This window comes from Pseudopipra pipra, chromosome 5 (assembly GCF_036250125.1).
Source record: "Pseudopipra pipra isolate bDixPip1 chromosome 5, bDixPip1.hap1, whole genome shotgun sequence".
NCBI lineage: Eukaryota > Metazoa > Chordata > Aves > Passeriformes > Pipridae > Pseudopipra > Pseudopipra pipra.
The window spans coordinates 20,132,427-20,150,220 of record NC_087553.1 but is presented as its reverse complement, the minus strand read 5'-3'; the positions used below and the strand labels follow the sequence as shown (position 1 = coordinate 20,150,220).

General features: G+C 39.6%; 1 protein-coding gene across 1 annotated transcript in view; it reads right to left on the bottom strand.

Moving 5' to 3' along the window:
* The window catches only part of STAB2 (stabilin 2), an 86,656-nt gene that overhangs the window by 62,572 nt on the left and 6,290 nt on the right, over nt 1-17,794 (bottom strand). Inside the window, exons 4-12 of the mRNA XM_064654834.1 lie at nt 15,932-16,017; nt 15,052-15,121; nt 12,723-12,818; nt 12,292-12,417; nt 10,159-10,355; nt 9,006-9,139; nt 3,939-4,072; nt 2,102-2,184; nt 1,295-1,444 (exon numbers count right to left, since the gene is read on the bottom strand). Of these exons, the coding sequence (XP_064510904.1) occupies nt 1,295-1,444; nt 2,102-2,184; nt 3,939-4,072; nt 9,006-9,139; nt 10,159-10,355; nt 12,292-12,417; nt 12,723-12,818; nt 15,052-15,121; nt 15,932-16,017 (1,076 nt within the window). The remainder of the gene's footprint in view (nt 1-1,294; nt 1,445-2,101; nt 2,185-3,938; nt 4,073-9,005; nt 9,140-10,158; nt 10,356-12,291; nt 12,418-12,722; nt 12,819-15,051; nt 15,122-15,931; nt 16,018-17,794) is intronic.

Sequence of the window (17,794 nt, the reverse complement as noted above, 5' to 3'; positions counted from 1 at the left end):
CAATGGATAACAAATTCTTTATTAGGAAATGACAACAGAGCGAGTACACATGTTGAATGCAGTCTAAGATCTCATTACATTGCCAACGTGAGAAATTTAAATCTGGGGAGGCTAAAGACCGCTTCCAATGCTTATCAATGAAATGGAAAAAATTCCTTTGTCTTTGGATCAGGATCATGTTCTTTTTGTTCCAGGACAGCATGGTTCAGAAGAGAAACAGGGACAGGTCCTGTGGTGAAAGCAGTGTACCTGAAAGGGCTCTGATGACTGCTACTAATAAAAATCTGCCAGGAAATGATTTAAAATGTCATTGTACTGAAAAGCTCAGCTTCTGTAATCTCAAGGGACTACAAACCATTTCCTTATATTATATGTATATTTAAAATAATAAAATGTTGCTGATTCTGCACTGTACTGAAGCCTGCAGGAAAAAAACAGGGCTCAGACAGCAGTGGTATTTCCCTGTTACAAATGGAGTGTGTACTCATCGAAGACAAAAAATAGATCTCTCTTCTCAGATGCCACCGATCTACTGCAAAACATGAGAAGTACTTGATTTCAGCCTCCACACAGGCCCAAGCCATTAAGAGACACTTAATGGGCCAAGAACAATAATTCTAGATTATAAAATCTAGTATATTATCCGTAGAGAACAAATTTTTTGAACTGTGACATCAGACTGCCCTGATGTTTACTGACATCAGATGAGCTGGGCTAATGATGAACTCTACTATTCATTTTTCATGGTTAATTGCCATGTGTATTCTATTTATGCTGAAGGCTTCTATTTCCTACATCGTTTGAAGGCTGCTGATGCTCAGTGGGAGGTGGGTTCTGCAGTGCAGTCAGTATTTGCTCCATGTAAACAGTATACACAGGTTTCCAGCACAAACGCTGGGCTTCTCCCTCCCCATGCCACTTCTTTCATTTGGGCTCTCTTAATGCTCCTCCTGCCCTTCCTCCCTCACCCCCCTCATTGGTCATGCCTGCAGATTTAAGATGACTTCATGTTAGCAAACAGTTTTAGAGCAGTCTGTCTTAGTCTGCTATGTCACCCAGCAGTGAGACATGTCTAAAGGTAATTTTTGTTTTTGCTGGTTTTAGTGGGATCTTTGATGCCAGCAAGATTTCAGGTTTTACTTGAAGTCCTTGTAATGCATGGCCACAGCTGTGCTTTTTCATAATCCAACAGCTATCTTCCACTTGATGCCTCACTGCAGAGGGAACTTTCCTACTCCTTTTCAAGGGAGCAGAGAGCAGTATTCTTGCTGTGGTAGGCTGAAAGGCCACTTACCTTTTCTCCCTTTGATATCTCTCCTGGCTTCCCAGTCAAAGTATATATTATACTGGTATTATTCAAGCTACTTGTGTTAAGTTGACCAGCAATAACATGGAGTTTAGTGAAGTACTGGGCTTTCTGTTTATTATTCAGAAGATCCTTTATCTAGAAAAGCAGAGAAACAGAGATGCATTTCAATGTAGGCTTCATCAAAAAAAAAAAAAAAAAAAAGTCAAGGTGAATGCTTTTTTGTCCTCTCCAGCTGTTACATTCTGAAATTATGTGTTTTCCTCTGAAGTCAGGTGATGGAATCTGAATAGAGACTTCTCTTGGTTTCAGTTCAGCTCACATTACACCCTTATGTCCCTGTATGAGCAATAAGTGTCTCCAGAATTGTCCTGATGTCAGTGGAAGGTAATGGATGCTGACTACTTACATATCAGCCTCCTCTTCTTTTTTCTCACTAAAGCTATTATTTTTTGTATCCCCCTTATGTAAAAGGTGACCTTCAGGCCTCCCTGCTGGCAGTTCAGATCTTAATTCAGCCCCTGTCTCAACCAAGTGAAAAGACTTTGATCATAGACATGTAAGACAGTCCAAAACTTGAAGCATGAGAGTGTTTTACCCGAACTCACCAAATTATTTTGTTTTTCTTTCAAGTAGGAACAATACAATTTCTGGCCCCTAGATATAAATGTGTCCAGAAGTGTACTAGAGCAAAGAGTTCTTCTGTATCTTTTCAATCAAAACACAACACAGATGAGAGATTTCTGAAGGAGCCAAATTCCCCCTAATGTAAATCCCTTTATCTTGCTTACTTACATTTGTACCTTTGAGCCCCTTGTTTGTTGGTACAAGCACAGTGAATGGTCCCAGAGTGCTCAGCGGCCATTCGTAGGTATTTTCTTATGAGAAGAGGAAAGAAAAAAGTTTAAATGCCTATCGAAAAGCTCATTGGACAAAGGGACTATGCAAAGTATGCAAGGGCAGAATAAGAAAGAATACTGTCTGTGGTTATTAAATGTTAATTTAAGATTCTGAATCCAAGTTGTTAAAAGATGAGAGACAGATGGGATGTGAAATCCAGGTGCTGCTGCATATTTGACACAGGGATGAGGCAGAACATTCAGAATGCTTCTGTGGCATGCAGGCCAGGGCAATGAACATGAAACCAATAGTTTCTTTGGAGATGTGTCCTTACAGGAAGACAGCCTTCTGCTTTAAATCAATTCAGCCTCCATAGGGTGAGGGATAACCTGCTGGTAGTGCAAATATCAGCAAACACAAAACTGGTAATCAAAACTGATGCACTGAAAGTTAATTAGAGTTCATTTACTACCCAGCGGCTTTTTCTGTGTCCAAGACAGCAGCATGAGACCACTGGTTCTACAGCTGAAAGCATTAAATATTTCTAATATTCAGCTCTTTTTCTAGAGGTATAAAATCAGAACTGAAGAAATATTTACAGTCGTTACAGGTGTGTTGTATCTCAAAAATAATAGGCTATCTTACAAAACATCTGTATATTCTTAGCTTTTGAAAGACACCGATGTGTAATGAATGTAATGTAAGACAACCTGTGTGGTTAATGTGTCTTTGTAGCTTCTGGCTAGTAAATCATACAGCATATTTATGTCCAAAACACAACCAAAGAACAAAAAGTCTGGATTGTTAACAAATGGTGGTACTCAGCACATTGGGCATTTTTCAAACAGATAAGGAGAAATACACAAAGAAACTGCAGCTGAGCGCTTAGTGCTGAGGCAGTGGGTATTGGTCTTCAGTGCTGAATGTGAAGGTCACTGCCAGGTTTTGCCCTTGGCCAGCTATGGGGGATTCTCATTCCCTTCTAGTTAGGAATTAATACTCTTCATTTTAATTGCCGGGCTCTGTGAAAAGGACTGAACAAATTATATTAAACAGAAGATTTTTTTTTCATATTTACAAGTTTAACTCAAAGATCCAGTTCAGTTTTAGCAGTGTTTTTCATAGCTCATATTTTTGGCCATGAAACAGAAGATGATGAAGGCAGTTATGCTGTTCACTTCACAAGGTGACTGCAGTAACTATGAAGAGCTGGAAGCTGTGAGCCCTGATGGGGGCTCCATCTCACCTCTTCAGGCAGTTTGGAATGTGAAGACCACCCAGCTATGGCTGAGGTGCTGTGCTGGGGGGGTCCTAAGGTTGATGGAGACAATGGATGGATCAGTCCCATCATCTTGCCTTCAGCCTCTTTCCTGGTGAAAGCAATGCTGCTGCTGATGGCTAGGGACTGGGGAAGAGAGACCCAGCTGGGAATGACAATGGTTTTGGTGCACTACTGTGTGTTGTTCTAGATCTAATCTCAATTGTCCAAATCAATGGGGGCAGGGAAGAAGAAGTGGGATGATCCCAGTTATTATACTATGGGACAAAATCCACTGGTGATATTAAATGATGTGTGAGGGGTTGAGGAAACAACTTTAGCATTCCTGCTTGGAAGTTCTTGCACACTGTGTGGTGTGATGAGCAAAGCAGCTTTACATGGTCTGAGGACTTTGCAGTGAGTCACATGCACTCTGCCATGCTGTTTGTGGCACCTTCCTATGGCAGGGGGGCTTGGGGAAGACAGGGCAAGATCAACCCACTGGGTAGGAGCTGCCTGAGTATGGTTACTTACCCAGAAGCAATAGGGTGGATGTCAGCTTGCCTTGCCACCGTCCTCCCACTTCTGCATTCAGGTCTTGGAGGCGCTCCATGATGTTTCCATAGCACACAAAACCATTCCCCACGGAGCCCCCCTGACATGTACACCTGTGAAGAGATTGTGACTTTAGCTGTGTGCTGGTGCCTTGTAGTGTCATAATAAACTGGCACCAGGTGTTACCTATTGCTTCTCTGAAGACATTTTCAGGGAGCACCAACGCATTTTAGTTTAATCTTTGCTTCTGCATGCTGTGAAGTATGTCACCGTGCAGGGCAGCCTGATGGCTTCTTGCCTGTTCTCCTGTCATGATGTTGTCCTGTCAGCTGGGCCAGGAGGGAGCAGTGTCTATCTTGCTGGACTCCTTTGAACAGGGGCTATTTGACGTCCCTGGCTGCAGTGCAGCCTCTGGTCCCAAAATGTTGTGATTGCTGGAGCCCAGAAAGCTACTGAACCTGCCTGTTTGTGGGTGAGGAGTGGGTACAGAATAAATGTGTAGGGTGCTACCTTGGCAGTGGAGAGGCTGTTTTGTGAAGACCTCACTCATGATGTGGGATTTTGCAGGATTAATGGTAGTTAAATGGGGAGATGGCAGCTCATCAGTCCTTGCACTAGCTGTATGGGTCTTGTAGAAAAAGGTTGTCAGTCCTTTCAACAAAGTAAAGTTGTGGTTTGTTACCCTGCCATTTAAGAAATGCAATGATTTTGGCAATAATACTTGTACTTTCAACATTATCTTTTTTTTCCCTGAAGCTGTTGAAGCACAGAATCCCATGTTTTTTTAGATGTATATGTTGTGTTGTTGCTGTCTCTGTACTGAAATAACAACTCATATGTAACACCTTGGCTGTTGCCTGGGCATTCCAGCCTTTGAGAGATACCAGTGAAGAATGCCTGACCCAGTACTATGGGTGTCTAAAACAAATTCAGGTTGCAGTGCTCAAGAGATGGGCAGGCAATGCCTCAAGATGGGCTCAATGTCCACTACATTTGAAGTAGTGTGCTGCAGTCAAGGCAAAATGTAAAGGAAACTTATGAAAGAACCACCACAACCATCAGCCTTACATTTTCTGTCCTATAAGGGAGGGAACACTCCTTATGGAAATGCAATATTGTGGCCATAAAAGACCTCAGCTTCATGAGAGAGGTGGGGAAGAAATCGTTGGTTGTCAATGTGATTGACATATGCTTGCTATTAGGTGCTGGTGGGTACAAATGGTTGTGCATTTTGAAAAGCTACTAGGTCTTGAGTGTGCCTTGACCTTGTGTCAGCCTGATTGTTCTCCAGGAGAGGTGGTTAATACTTTCTAAAACATCTGGACTCTTCAAGCCTTGTCAATGTGAGGGGCCATTGATGCCTGCCGATTTTGCCAACCTGAGTTCTTTCTGTTGCAGTCTTCAGGAAATCAGCCCCTCCTTGCCTGCACTTGGGAGACTGGCTAGAGCTGTCACCTCAGTCATTTACTCATCCTTAGTGCTAAAATTAAAGCAGGCACACATCAACACACACACAGAACAAAACCCTAACTATATTTAGGAAGCTAAACAGCTATATGGTATGTGTTGTCAAACACTGGCTTTTAATTGTGCCTTTCCTAATTAAGTCTGCAGTGTGTTCAGTACTCATATAAGCCCTATCCATAATGACTCATCTCTCTGGATATTTTTTCTCATTAGAGAAGGAACATTACTTTATGTGAGCAAAAAATGTTCTTTATATAACTAATGGCCTAATAATTTGCATTTGCTGGCTGTTAGAAATACACATCTGCCACTCACATCTGCCCCACAGCAGTATCAACCCGATGCTGAACCCTCTCCTGTTTGCCACATATGGTCTCTGCTGTAGCTGTATCTCTAGAGATAGCAATAGTATTTGAAAATCCCCAGGGTCCCTGCAATCTGGGGAGCTGCACACAGTCTCAGAGGGGTGCTGCATTTTGGGATAAGAGGCTCAAGCTTTGATTCTTTCTGATCCTGGGTAAAAAGGGCAGTCTAAAAGCATCTTAAATTTTTAGAGTGTGATTCTGATGGTGAGTCCTCTTTGTTTTAAGGGTATCTCTTGTGCAGAGAGAGTATGACTGTGGAGCCCAGATGGAAGGTTTAGGGGTGGGATAGAGGAGCATCTGTTCCTTGGGAGCTGATCCCTTTCTTCTGGTGGGGTAAACATTGCTGTATTGATGTTGACAGCCCCCTTCCACTTCTGAACAGAGAAGAAAAAACCTGAGCATTCAAAGGAGCTGAGAAATAGTTTAGTAGAAAAAAGGAACTACCCTTGAAATATTGCACAAATCAGATTAAGGTTTCAAAATAAAGTTCTCTTCTCTTTTTCATCAAATGTCCATAAAGAAGCAGGTGGTTAAACAGAGTAATTTTTTTTGGCTATCATTTCCAGGGTCACAGTGAACTGCAGAAGTACCTACCTAGTTTGAAACTTCCCTTCTGAGGACAATACTGCTTTTAACTGAGTGGGCATCCAAGCAACATAGTTTGGATTTGTATGCTGAAGGAAAGCATTTAGCAATTACAGGTTAGCGCCTATTGCACAGGATTGAACCCATCAACCTATCTGTTCCCTCACCCCTTCTGATGAACTAATTTATCTGATGAAGTAATTTACTCTGTGTGGTGGAGTTTGGGAAAGACCAGCTGGGTGAATGACTAGAGCTGTTTTGTCTTAGCTTTGTCTGGAGGAACTGCTTTGCAACTCACAGTGCATATGGATTTACAGGTATTGCTTTGGTTGCATGGTGTATGGGCTGGGTGCAGCTTTACAACAAACTCTACTGGACTACCTAAGCTTAGCTGTTTGATGTTTTCATGGTATGCTGCACAGACAGTATAGGCAGGACTGAAAAAGATGGAAACCATTACTATATTTCAGCTTGCTCGGAGAACAGGGAAGAAAACTTTTATCTCACTATAAGAGGAAACATCAGCTTTCTGTCTCCATTTTACCAAACCTCTATGATAGAGTTTTGGTTTATGAAGCTGCTAATTTCTGAATTGAAGACATAGAGTAAAAATAAGAATGGGATTGAGAAAGAAAATAATAGAGTTTAAGCGATGGAAAGGCATTTCTCCTCGGAAACCAGAGAGGTTATGATCTAATATGCAGTGTAATTCTGCACTGGCTGAAGCTTCGTAGCTTCTGGGTAAGGCTGAACATGATTACTGTGCTGAAGTAGTGCTATAGAAAAGTGTCAGTACTCACTCAGGAAAGATGTATGTGGGAACATAAAACAGAGGAGATTTTGATTTCTGAGGAGGTTTCTATGTTATATTCACAAACTAAACATTTGTCTTTTTTCAATCTTTGCCTGTATGAGAAATTTATTCCTTTACAAGTCATTTGATTCTGGAGTAAGTAGAACTATCTGTATGGAGAAAGCTAATAGCATAACTGTATCCTTAATAAAATCAAAATCCAAAACAATGGAAAGGAGGCAATGCAATTTTGTGGCCTCTGTTACAGTTTTGTGTTTTAGAAGAAGGAAAAAAACAACGACAAAAAAAGCCCTCCCAAATACATTTAAAATCTGGGATGCAGCCAAAATGCAGCCTGTCACTTATCAGAATTAATTTATTGTGCCCACATTTTCCAATCAATGTTTTTCTTTGTAAATTTCCTCTTTTATAAGTGGATTTTCCTTAGTTGGAAACTATTCAATACAGTTTCATTTTTTTTTGCCAAATAGGTAGTTTATTTTGATTTGGATCCCACTCCATTCTTCTGTACTTGTTTTTGCCATTAAGTGTCATTGAATGAACGATGTGCAAAGCATCTGGATTATTTTTTTCCATCCCTCACTCAAAAATTTTTCATTTTCCCATTCTGAAATTCTTAAAACTTCCTCAGCTTTTGAAAATTCTGTTGCAACAGTGAAACAGTGATTAATTAGGAAAAAAAAAATCTCCTGATTTGTGTGATGTGGAATTTTATTTTAAAGTTTCAACTCAAGTGCTCCAAGTATAGCATGAGTATACACTAAGCAGTTTGAGTCATATACTGTGGTCTAGAACTGAACTAGAGGATATTCTAGATAAATTTGTTTGAAATGCACAATAGCTTCCATAAAAGTGATGTAGATATTACACTGCAAGAGAAAGCTCCTTGATGACACAAGAACTGGCAATAAAAATACTTTCCTGAGTGAATGCTTTCTGTCTACAGAACTATATGATAATTTATTCCTAACCTACAATTAATGGCCTGTCTTGTCTTTGGCATTCAGACTCTCAGCTCCTGAAAAATAACATTTCAGAAACAGCTCTTTATACCCAGTTCTGGCCTACAGAAACATGTAAGCCAAATTCTGTGAGAATTGGCTTAACAAAGAGAGCTTTGTTATGTTAAGTGTTAAAAATTGAATTTCTTCCTAACATCTGTGTAGCATACTTCTGTACAGAAAAACAAACTCTTCCAGAAATTTTGCGGTTTCCCACCTGCTTGACTCGAGATTTTGAGGAATCTTCTGAATTTGGTGCTGCTTTCACAGCATGGGGGTCAGATTCCCTAGTTGTATCTGTATTAGTATACTAAAAAGAGGCAGGGCTTCAGCACTGTTCCATGATAATTAATGCTGATTAATTTTTAGCATGCTGCCTGGCATGTTTCTGGCCCACACCAAGTAGCATTTTCCCAGGCAGTGCCCGGGCACAGTCGAAGGGATAGCATGTGCCAGGGACTGCTGCCAGGAGGCAGTTACTCTGTTTTGGAAGAGACTTTAGCTGTAAGACAGACAATGCTGCTTGTCCTCAGAAAGAGAAAAGAGGTTTTGGTTCTTTTTATTTACTAGTGTAGAAATGACCTCTGAGTGCTATAAAAATGAAACTTAACAGGTATTACCAAATGGTCTGATGAAATCTAACACTATGTTAATTGGCTGACCCTAACCCCATTAAATCTTGTGATTTGCCCCTGATAAAGAGACCATTAATGATAACTTCAGGAGGTGTTCATCCACTGCATTTCTTTTAGCAACCCATTACTGGGGGAGGAGAGAGAAACTGTGTGAAACTTTAATAAGCAAAAAGACTCACGTAATCTGTCCTGGTGCAACTGTTAAGCATTTAGCTCTTTCATGGCAGGTGTTGTTTGTTTCACAGATGTCCATCATGCTGCATCCTTTCCCAGGTACAAAGTTTGTATAATGTTCCTTGCATTCACAGTGAGACTAAATCAGAAGGATGTGAGAGGGGAGAGAAAAATTAGCCATGCACAAGTTGTGGTTTTCAGCACACTTTCTGGAACTAGAGTTTGAAGACAATGAGCCTTAGTTAATCACCTGGTGAGTTCAAATGCAAATATAAAGCTTACCCATATTTATACAGCTCCTTTCCAGGTTTTATCCACTCCAGAAGACTACTGACTCTCATATAAATTTTCTTCAGATAAAGCCCTGTAGATTCCCTTTTCTGACCAGAGAACATTTAGAATCAGTGTGGCTAGGTCAATATTTTACCTCTGTTCCAGCCCACAGCCCTCTGCTTTCCAAAAGGAGTGCCCAAGCACACCATTAACAAGTGAGGTGTATCATCACTGCTGTTGTACACACCAGCCTGTGGGTGTCAGCTATGTGCAGCTCATCGAGACATGAACATGAACTGCAGAACGACCCTGGGTGATTGAGTCCCTTTTTGGCTCTTCAGGGTTTCCAAGCAAACCTGGCATGGTCTTCTCAAGTCTTGCTTTTTTGATGATGTGAGTTTTACACACCGAAATCTGAGCCAGTTCTCAACATCATGAATAATGTGTTGTCTATATAAAGTGCCACTCATTGATTGTTCCCAAGGACCCAGATTACTTCTTTCCTAAATAAACTAACTTCAGGTGTGTATCTGTGGTACCTGTGTACTAGTCCTACAAGCCCTCTGTGGTCAGAGAGACAAAATTTAACTGGGAGAAGATTAATTTCAATGCCTCCATTTTGGGGAGGCAAATCAGAGCCAAAATACTCTCAGAAAAAAGAACACCGTTGCCATTCCCATTTTCAGAGTGGGAAACATGATATATATACATTGAAAAGGGAGCTAAAGGGACTCACTCTTCATCAGTTTGGCTTATGCCAAATCTAGGAATAGATCTCCTTGAGACCTGTTTCCATACCTGCATGGTTCCTTTTTGGAGACAAAGCATTATTTCTTCTTAGGCAGTTGCCATAGGAAACATCTGGGGCCCTCTTTTAACACTGACCTTTCCTGGACTGTCATAGATGCAGATGGTGGACTGTGCAGGGCAGTTCCCGTGTGCTGCTTGGCAAGGGTCTACAGGTAAGCAGATCTGACCATCCCCTCTGTAACCTTCCTGACAGGTACATTTGTGCTGATTTGGTCCAAGGTAAACACAGTCAGCATTGGGATCGCAGACCTTTTTGGAACATGGGTTGATAGCTTGTGAAAAAAGAAGTGAGGTAAATGAATTATTGCCCACAGTTCTCAAATTGAAGACAAGAATTTAGCAGGGCACCTCTATGCCAAACAAAGCCTGGGTAGACTAAACTTTTCATAACAGCCAAGTCCAAAGTATGGTGGCGGCATAAAGGCAGAAGGGAGGAATGCTAACATAGCAACCAACTGTTTGCTTCTGAACAGAAATGATCTCTTAACTTGGCAAATTGAGTTATAAACAGATTAAAACCTGTAACGTGCTCATTAAAATATCACAACTATTTCCTTGTTTGCAGTGGATTTTAACTAGAGAAGGTCAGGTAGGTGGTGCGAGGTCTGTACAAGCTTTGAGCACATGTAAGATCAGTTGGAAAATATTTCTCGAGACAATGGGCCTTCACTGTTTTCTTTCTGGTAATTAAACAATATAATGTCATCAGCTCAGCTATATGGAGAACTGGCCAGCAAGTACTTTGGTCGAGTCTTCAACACTGCTCTATTTTCAGGACTGCACTAGAAGACCATTAGTTATTTCCATGAACCGTTTTTTTTAGGCAATGGCATTGCTTGTTCTTTTTCAAAATCAAGCAGTGCTTGGAAAGCATCTTTGTACACCTTTGTGTCCAGTTTAGGTTATGGTTAAGTGCACAGTGTAGCTAGAAGATGGCAGGCCGTGGACTCACCTAAAAAGTGATGCTTCTCACTGCTTTCCCCTCTTCTCTTCCCTTTCTTACCTCTCAGCTGGGACTGAGAGAGTTGACAATGTTCAGCTTCATTTTTTCAAGCCTTCTCTTCTGTTCCAGTGTGAAATCAAACTCACACACATATTCACATGCTCAAAATCAAGCATAAACAGTGTCACCTCCAAGCTGAGACTGAGGCAGCCACCACTATCCTCACTTAAATACTTAGATTCTCTGGAGGACATTTGGTCTGTGCTTCCCAGCCAGTCAAATTTAAAACACACTGTCTTAAACCACTTATCTAAAGGTGCTGGGACAGAGGATCAGCATCCATGCAGGCTGCATCAATACAGACCCCAAGAGAGGGAGAGATAGTAACATCCTGCTTCTCTGCTGGTTTCTGCATTTTCTTTGTGTCTTACTTGTCTGTGCTGCCTACTAGAAGAACCTCACATTTCCTGAGGAATGACCTGCTAATATCTTGCTCTTGGATGGTGTTCAAGCCTATGCAGAGAGGATGACACTGTAGTTAGGACCAAGAGGACTGAATGCAAGTATTTCCAGACAGAATAAGAAGCATTGCGTTTGTGGCCTGATCCAAGCCAACATTTACTAAATAGTGCTTCCAGCATCAGATGAAGCAATTTTCTTCGTTGCAATTGGTCTAGAAGGAAGAGCTGGTACTGTAAGACCTAATGTAAGTAGAAGAAGGAAAATCTGGACTCATAATACAGTAAATTTGGGCATTCAGTGGCAAGTTGAGGAGTCTATAAAGACTCCCAGATTTTTCCTCTAGCTGAGATTCTTTAGCTTCATTTCATGAAAAATAGGAAAGCTAAAATGAGCCTTACTTTTCTGTAGAGTTTATGCTCAGTGATGGAGCTGAGGTGCTACATGATGGATGTTCAGTAAATATAAGTCCTTGGTCCCCGTTGTTGATTTTTATGGAAGCAAGCTTTGAGGCTGAACTTTAGCAAGCAGAGAGATATGACAGGAGAAGATTTGTAAGCACTGATGACCTCGTATGCACCCTATGTATTTCAGGGGGGTTTCCTACCTTTATTCTGGTTTCATGGGCTGAAACTTGTTAGCAATTGGATGGACGTGATTCTGAAGGAGTCTAGTTTGTGCTTTGGGATATGAACCCATGAAAAATTAGAGGGTGAGATTTGGCTCAAAAGCACATTCCATATATCTGAATTATAATAGTAATGATGTTGTATTCGAAGAACTAGGTAGACATGAAAATTACTCACGTTCACATCGTGTACTGTCCCCATGATAGTTGGGCAGACACGTGCATTCCAGTCGTCTTCCATCCTCACCTGAGGCTGTACATCTGGAGTTTGCAGGGCACTGCAAGGCCTCACATTCAGCTATCGCTGAGGAACAGAGGGTGATAGGTTAAACTATGCCCACGCACTGTGTCAGGAGGCACTGCATTCTGCAGCAAACCACTTCAAAGTGTGCCTGACTCAGGCACCATCGATCCCATTGCTGTCATCTTTTTTTTCTGCTGACTGAAGTGGTGATGACGGTTATGGGAATTACAGACAGGGTTTGAGGTTTAGTGTATGTTTGGTTGCTCCTGTGTGTCTAACCTGAAACTAATTTCACATTTGTCCCTACCAATTCTAACCTTATCAGAGATGTTGAATGTATCTTACGTAGGAAACAATCTACTTACGCTGATCACAGCTGAGCCCTTTGTATCCAGAGAAGCAAGTGCATCTTCCATCCCCTCTAATTCCACTGTTGCATACTCCATGAACACAGTCACAAACTATATGGAGAAATGGATTTGCTTTACTGAATAATAATGGTGTTCAGAAAGGCATCGTTAGTGCTTACTCATAGCAAAGAGTGTACTGGCCAATAACTTTGGCCAAACCAAGCTTTGACCTGAGTGCCTGAATTTCTAGGCTTCCATTAATGAGAAGATCAGTATTTGCAGTTGCACATATGAATAAATTTGTGCAAAAAAATTCAAAAATACTAATTTTTGAAGGCTCTTAATAGCCTGAGATCTGAAAATCTTCACAGGATACACACTATAAACACCAAATTGACTAGTTGCTAATGCCATAAAACTTGTAAAATTTGGCATACAGTCTGGAGCCAAAGTGGGATATAACATGTAATACAGACAATTTTTATAACTCTTAACAAATTGCTTGAGTTTGCTTCAATTCTATTGGTGTCTTTCAAACACCTCAAGAAGAGATGAGTTTTGTGACTTTTTTTTCCCCATCCCTAAACAGAATTTATTTAGTTAAAAGCATAATTAATCACAGTATAGGTCTCAGGCTTCTTTCCTTTTCCTATACTCTGTCATTTCTGGTTATAAACCCTGTGACAATAAGCACACAAGATGCTGCATTCAGAGTCCAGGCAACTATGAAACCCTGCTGTAAGTGTTTTTTGAAGCCTTAAGTATACTCAAAAAACTTTCTAGTTATAACTGCTTGAATTGTGGTAATGATGCTTTTTAAAAAGGCCATTTATAGTTATATTTGGAAAAGCCTATAAGATGTACAGAGTTGTATTGGTGACTTCATGTTTAAGCTGCAGTGAGGTAGCATATCCTCTTTCCCTTAAAAATATATCCTGTGTTCTTGCAAGTCACCTGCACTAATTAATTATTAACTTCTTACCTATGTTTGTACTCATAATATAAAAACCAGGAATGTCTAAGGTATTACTGAAAAGCAGTTAGCCACAAATGAAAAATTGTTTATATTTTATTTATTCTAGAAAACTTAGAGGAGTTGAAGTGTAAAATATTGCTTAAATTAATATGCAGTTGAATCCTCTAGTAGTTTAATGGAAAATAATTACCTGTATGTATTGAATTAATTCAAGTACCCTATATTCATGAAAATGTTGGCTCAGTTACATTTCTGTGTATCAACACTGTCATCCAGTGGACAGCTGGTGGAAAAAGGGCCTTTGAGTCAGCAGTGGTGTAGGATTAGTGTAGAAAGGCGAATAGAGATGATTTAAATTGAGATAATTTGTAACTCTTTAGAAGTAACATTATGTAGATCTTGATGGGAGAAAGGGAGTTTCACTCAGAGATAAACAAGCATCTATTACCATTTCAGAATGAGACAGTTTTAATTTTTTTCAGGCAGTTTCCTGGTTTGTCAGTTTAATTTTCAGCAAGGATCAGGAAGGTAAATAAAATACTAGAGATCGTTATGAAACAGGCGAGACTGGAAAATGTTGTATAAATATATACAGTTGTGATACATATACATCATAAAAAAATACACATAGTTTTGGTCCCTACCTCAATGTTCCATTTCTCCTGACAGAAGTATGGCTAATCAATGAAATCATCAACCAGCCAAACCCCAAAACTAAACCAAACCCACCCTCTTTTATACTTTTGACAGAATGGTGGAACTCCTTGGCACAGAATAGAGTGAAGAGCAAAAGCAAGTTGGATTCAGAGACAGTCTCTGGGTGCTTCTACTCTTTTCCTAGATATAAACTATTGGCCTCCAATATGGGATACTAGGCTAGAAAGATTTTGGCCTGATTAAAAATGGCCTTTTTTGAGTCAGAATATACTGATTTAAATACCACGTGAGTATTGCATGCCTTAATACAGATGGTTCAGTTTGTGGATATGCTTGAAAATCTACCAAAACACTGTAAGCCATGGCATATTATGCAGTTGATATATTCCCATCCAATATTTTAAACACCATAACAACCTTCTGTATTTAGATCAAACAAATGCGAATCCATAACTTAGGCTGAAAAATGTATAATGTGATAACTGGCTAACAGGGAGCCATACCTGTGGGAACACATGGATGATTCTAATCCTTAGTTTATTTGACTGTTGGCTAAAACAAAGATACTCAAGACAAGATGCAGATGTTTTTGTAGCACTACCCTGAGAGGCCTTTAGGCCCTCTGTGCATTTCACTGTGATTTCTTAGTGTCTGAATACAGCTTTCACTCACCTTCTTTTATGTAATCAAATAAAGAAAACTCAAACTTACCTGATGTGCAGTCAGGACCAAATAAATTATCTTCAGCACATTTTTCACAGGCTGTTCCACCAAACCCTTCCTGTGAATTACACAAAAGAAATCAAAATTTAGGTTTGTCATCTATTCAGTACAGATAGATACATGGTTAGCAGCCTGAAAACAGCCTCTTTCACTGCCAAAAGAAAATAACATGAAAGTTCAATCAGCAAATAAAAAAATAACTACCACAATCTAGACATTGTCTTTTGAATAATCTTCCCCCCTCCACCTTTATTAAAAATAATTTGTAGATCTTCAAATCAGATGTTCTGACTATCAAGTTAACAATAAACTGCAGTAATCAATCCTAATGTCCTAATCAGTCTTACAACTGTTAGGTTGCATTTTCTGACTACTTCTCTCTCTGTCTTTTTCACATGTCTCCAGAGGAAACATTTCTGATGTAAAGAAAAGATCAACCAGTAGAGGGGGAGGTAGAAAAGATTAATTTGAGTTGTTTTCTTAAAAAAATCCTTTTGCCTGAAGTTAAGCACTACATGTTGCACTCTCGGCAAAGGGACATTGTATTGAGAGTTCAGTTGCATGTGTAAGGACTTTCTAATTAGGAAAAAAATTAATAAGTAATAACGCACTCTAAAATAATAGAGGAACTCAAAACACCTGTTTCGTAAAGGCAAGATGAAAAAAGGTTTTAAGAATTTCACCTGAATATGCTCAAGAAATAATAGTGTGAAAACTATTCCAAGCAAAAAATGAACTCCAAGCTGATCTTCTCTGCTGTTTCTGGAATACTTTAGCTTTAATGTATTTATACAGTGAAACATGCATTGTTTCTTAGCAGAGCTTACGTGCTATCATTGTATTTTTTCATTTAAAAGAAAGGACATACCTGACAAGTGCACGTTCCATTTCCAGTTATACCCTGTGAGCACTGTCCTCTCCCGTTGCATGGTGATGCAGCTCCTCCTGGACATGCTAGACATGACAATGTTTAAGCCATCAGTCAGTTTGCTCTGACCCTTATGCTTCCCTTGCACAGTCTGGAAGCCTCAGAAGCTACAGGGTTTTGGGCCAGGCAGGGATTTTGGGTGACAGCTGCTGTTTTGCAACTGCCTGAATCTCTTCACTAGAATCTCAGATTCAGCAGTCTGTAAAGACTGTTTACAGTCTTTTCTTGTCTTTAAACTTAAGCTAGTGACTACAGTCAAAGGATTGAACAAAAAATTAGTTTTCTTATTCTAAAGTACCAAATGACTTTGTCCCTGAAAATCCATCTCTCTCTGCAGACACTCTAACCTGTTAGCTTTTCTGATGCAAGTGGAGTTTGCCTGATCACTCCTGTATGTTAATACAACTCTGATGGATTGAAAATTTGCTCTCAGAATTACATTTGATGCTAAGTTAGAGTTTAATAAGACTTACCCTCCTGCCCTCCAGATTGCATTTGCTTTATGTGGAAAGTTTTTCCTTTTCCCCGCTGCTTTTGTAGGACTGTGATAATTGATTCAAATGACCTTGGAATTTAGAATTTGGATATCTCACAAGCAAATCCCATCCAGTGGGCTGGGGTCACTAGGAAAACTTGTGTGCCAAAGATGTGTTATGCTCTTCAGATCCTGTGGTGCTAAAACCATGATTACATGCAGTGGTATACCAGGTGGTGGTTTTGTCTGAACAAAAACCCTAGCCAGCAGGATTGGATAAGAGAAAATGACCATATTTCCAAATAAAAATAGTTTATTTTTTGTCTGAAATGTTTCAAAATTCAAATTTTTACTAAAAGATTGTCTGTAGGAACTGTATATTATAGTATCTTATAGGAAATAATTTTGTCAGGTTTTTTCTCCTGTAGGGATACCCTTATTTTTCATAGTTGTCCAGCTACTCCTTGGAAATGATTTATTAACTCTCTTCTATAAGCCCTTCCTTCCTGTAATTAGAATTCCCATTAGGTACCATAATTCAGATGCAAGTGGTATCTAAATGTATCAAACTCCTACTGGCCTTCCAGGTACTCTGCTGCACTTTACTCGTAGATTTATTGCTTATAAAGAGTCTCAGAGTTTGTTCTGTGTGAGTGGAGCTGGGCAGCACCGGATTTATGCTCCCACTGCCTAACTTAATCCTGGTTTAGAGTGTTTAAGTAATGTGGAAGTTTTAATAAAAATGAATTCGATTTGGACAGAGTGATGAGCAAATAAGTTGATGTACCTATGTATACATCTAATTTCACTGAAAGCTTTGGCTTTGTACCAGTCTGTTAATATTTCTTAGTTTATTCCTTAATGTAGTCTGTGAGGTCTATTGTATCCAGGTAAGCTTCTTGTGAAAAGCCAATAAATTTAAAGACAAAAATTTTAGCGCAGTTTGTCTTGTACATGCTGAAATAATATGTATTAAGAATTTAGGTGAAATAACCAGAATTGAGGTAAAGTAATATTAATATATATATATATATATATATATATATATATATACTTTAATCTTTAAAATTGCTTTTAGTGAATCTTGTTTTCTGGCTACCGTATGATAGCTAAATCTCATCTTTAGGACTTGTGCCAGCTCTTTAGTATTTGCACAGCGTGGGAAAATGTTACCTGCATTGATGCTTTATTGAATGTGCAAAGATAGAGAAAACTCAGTTTATGGTATAACTTCTAGGAAATGTTATGTTAAAATTGTTGGCAAAATAGGTTTTTTTTGCAGTTGGCATTCATTACACTTCCCCTTGTATTCACTACATCTTGTCTCT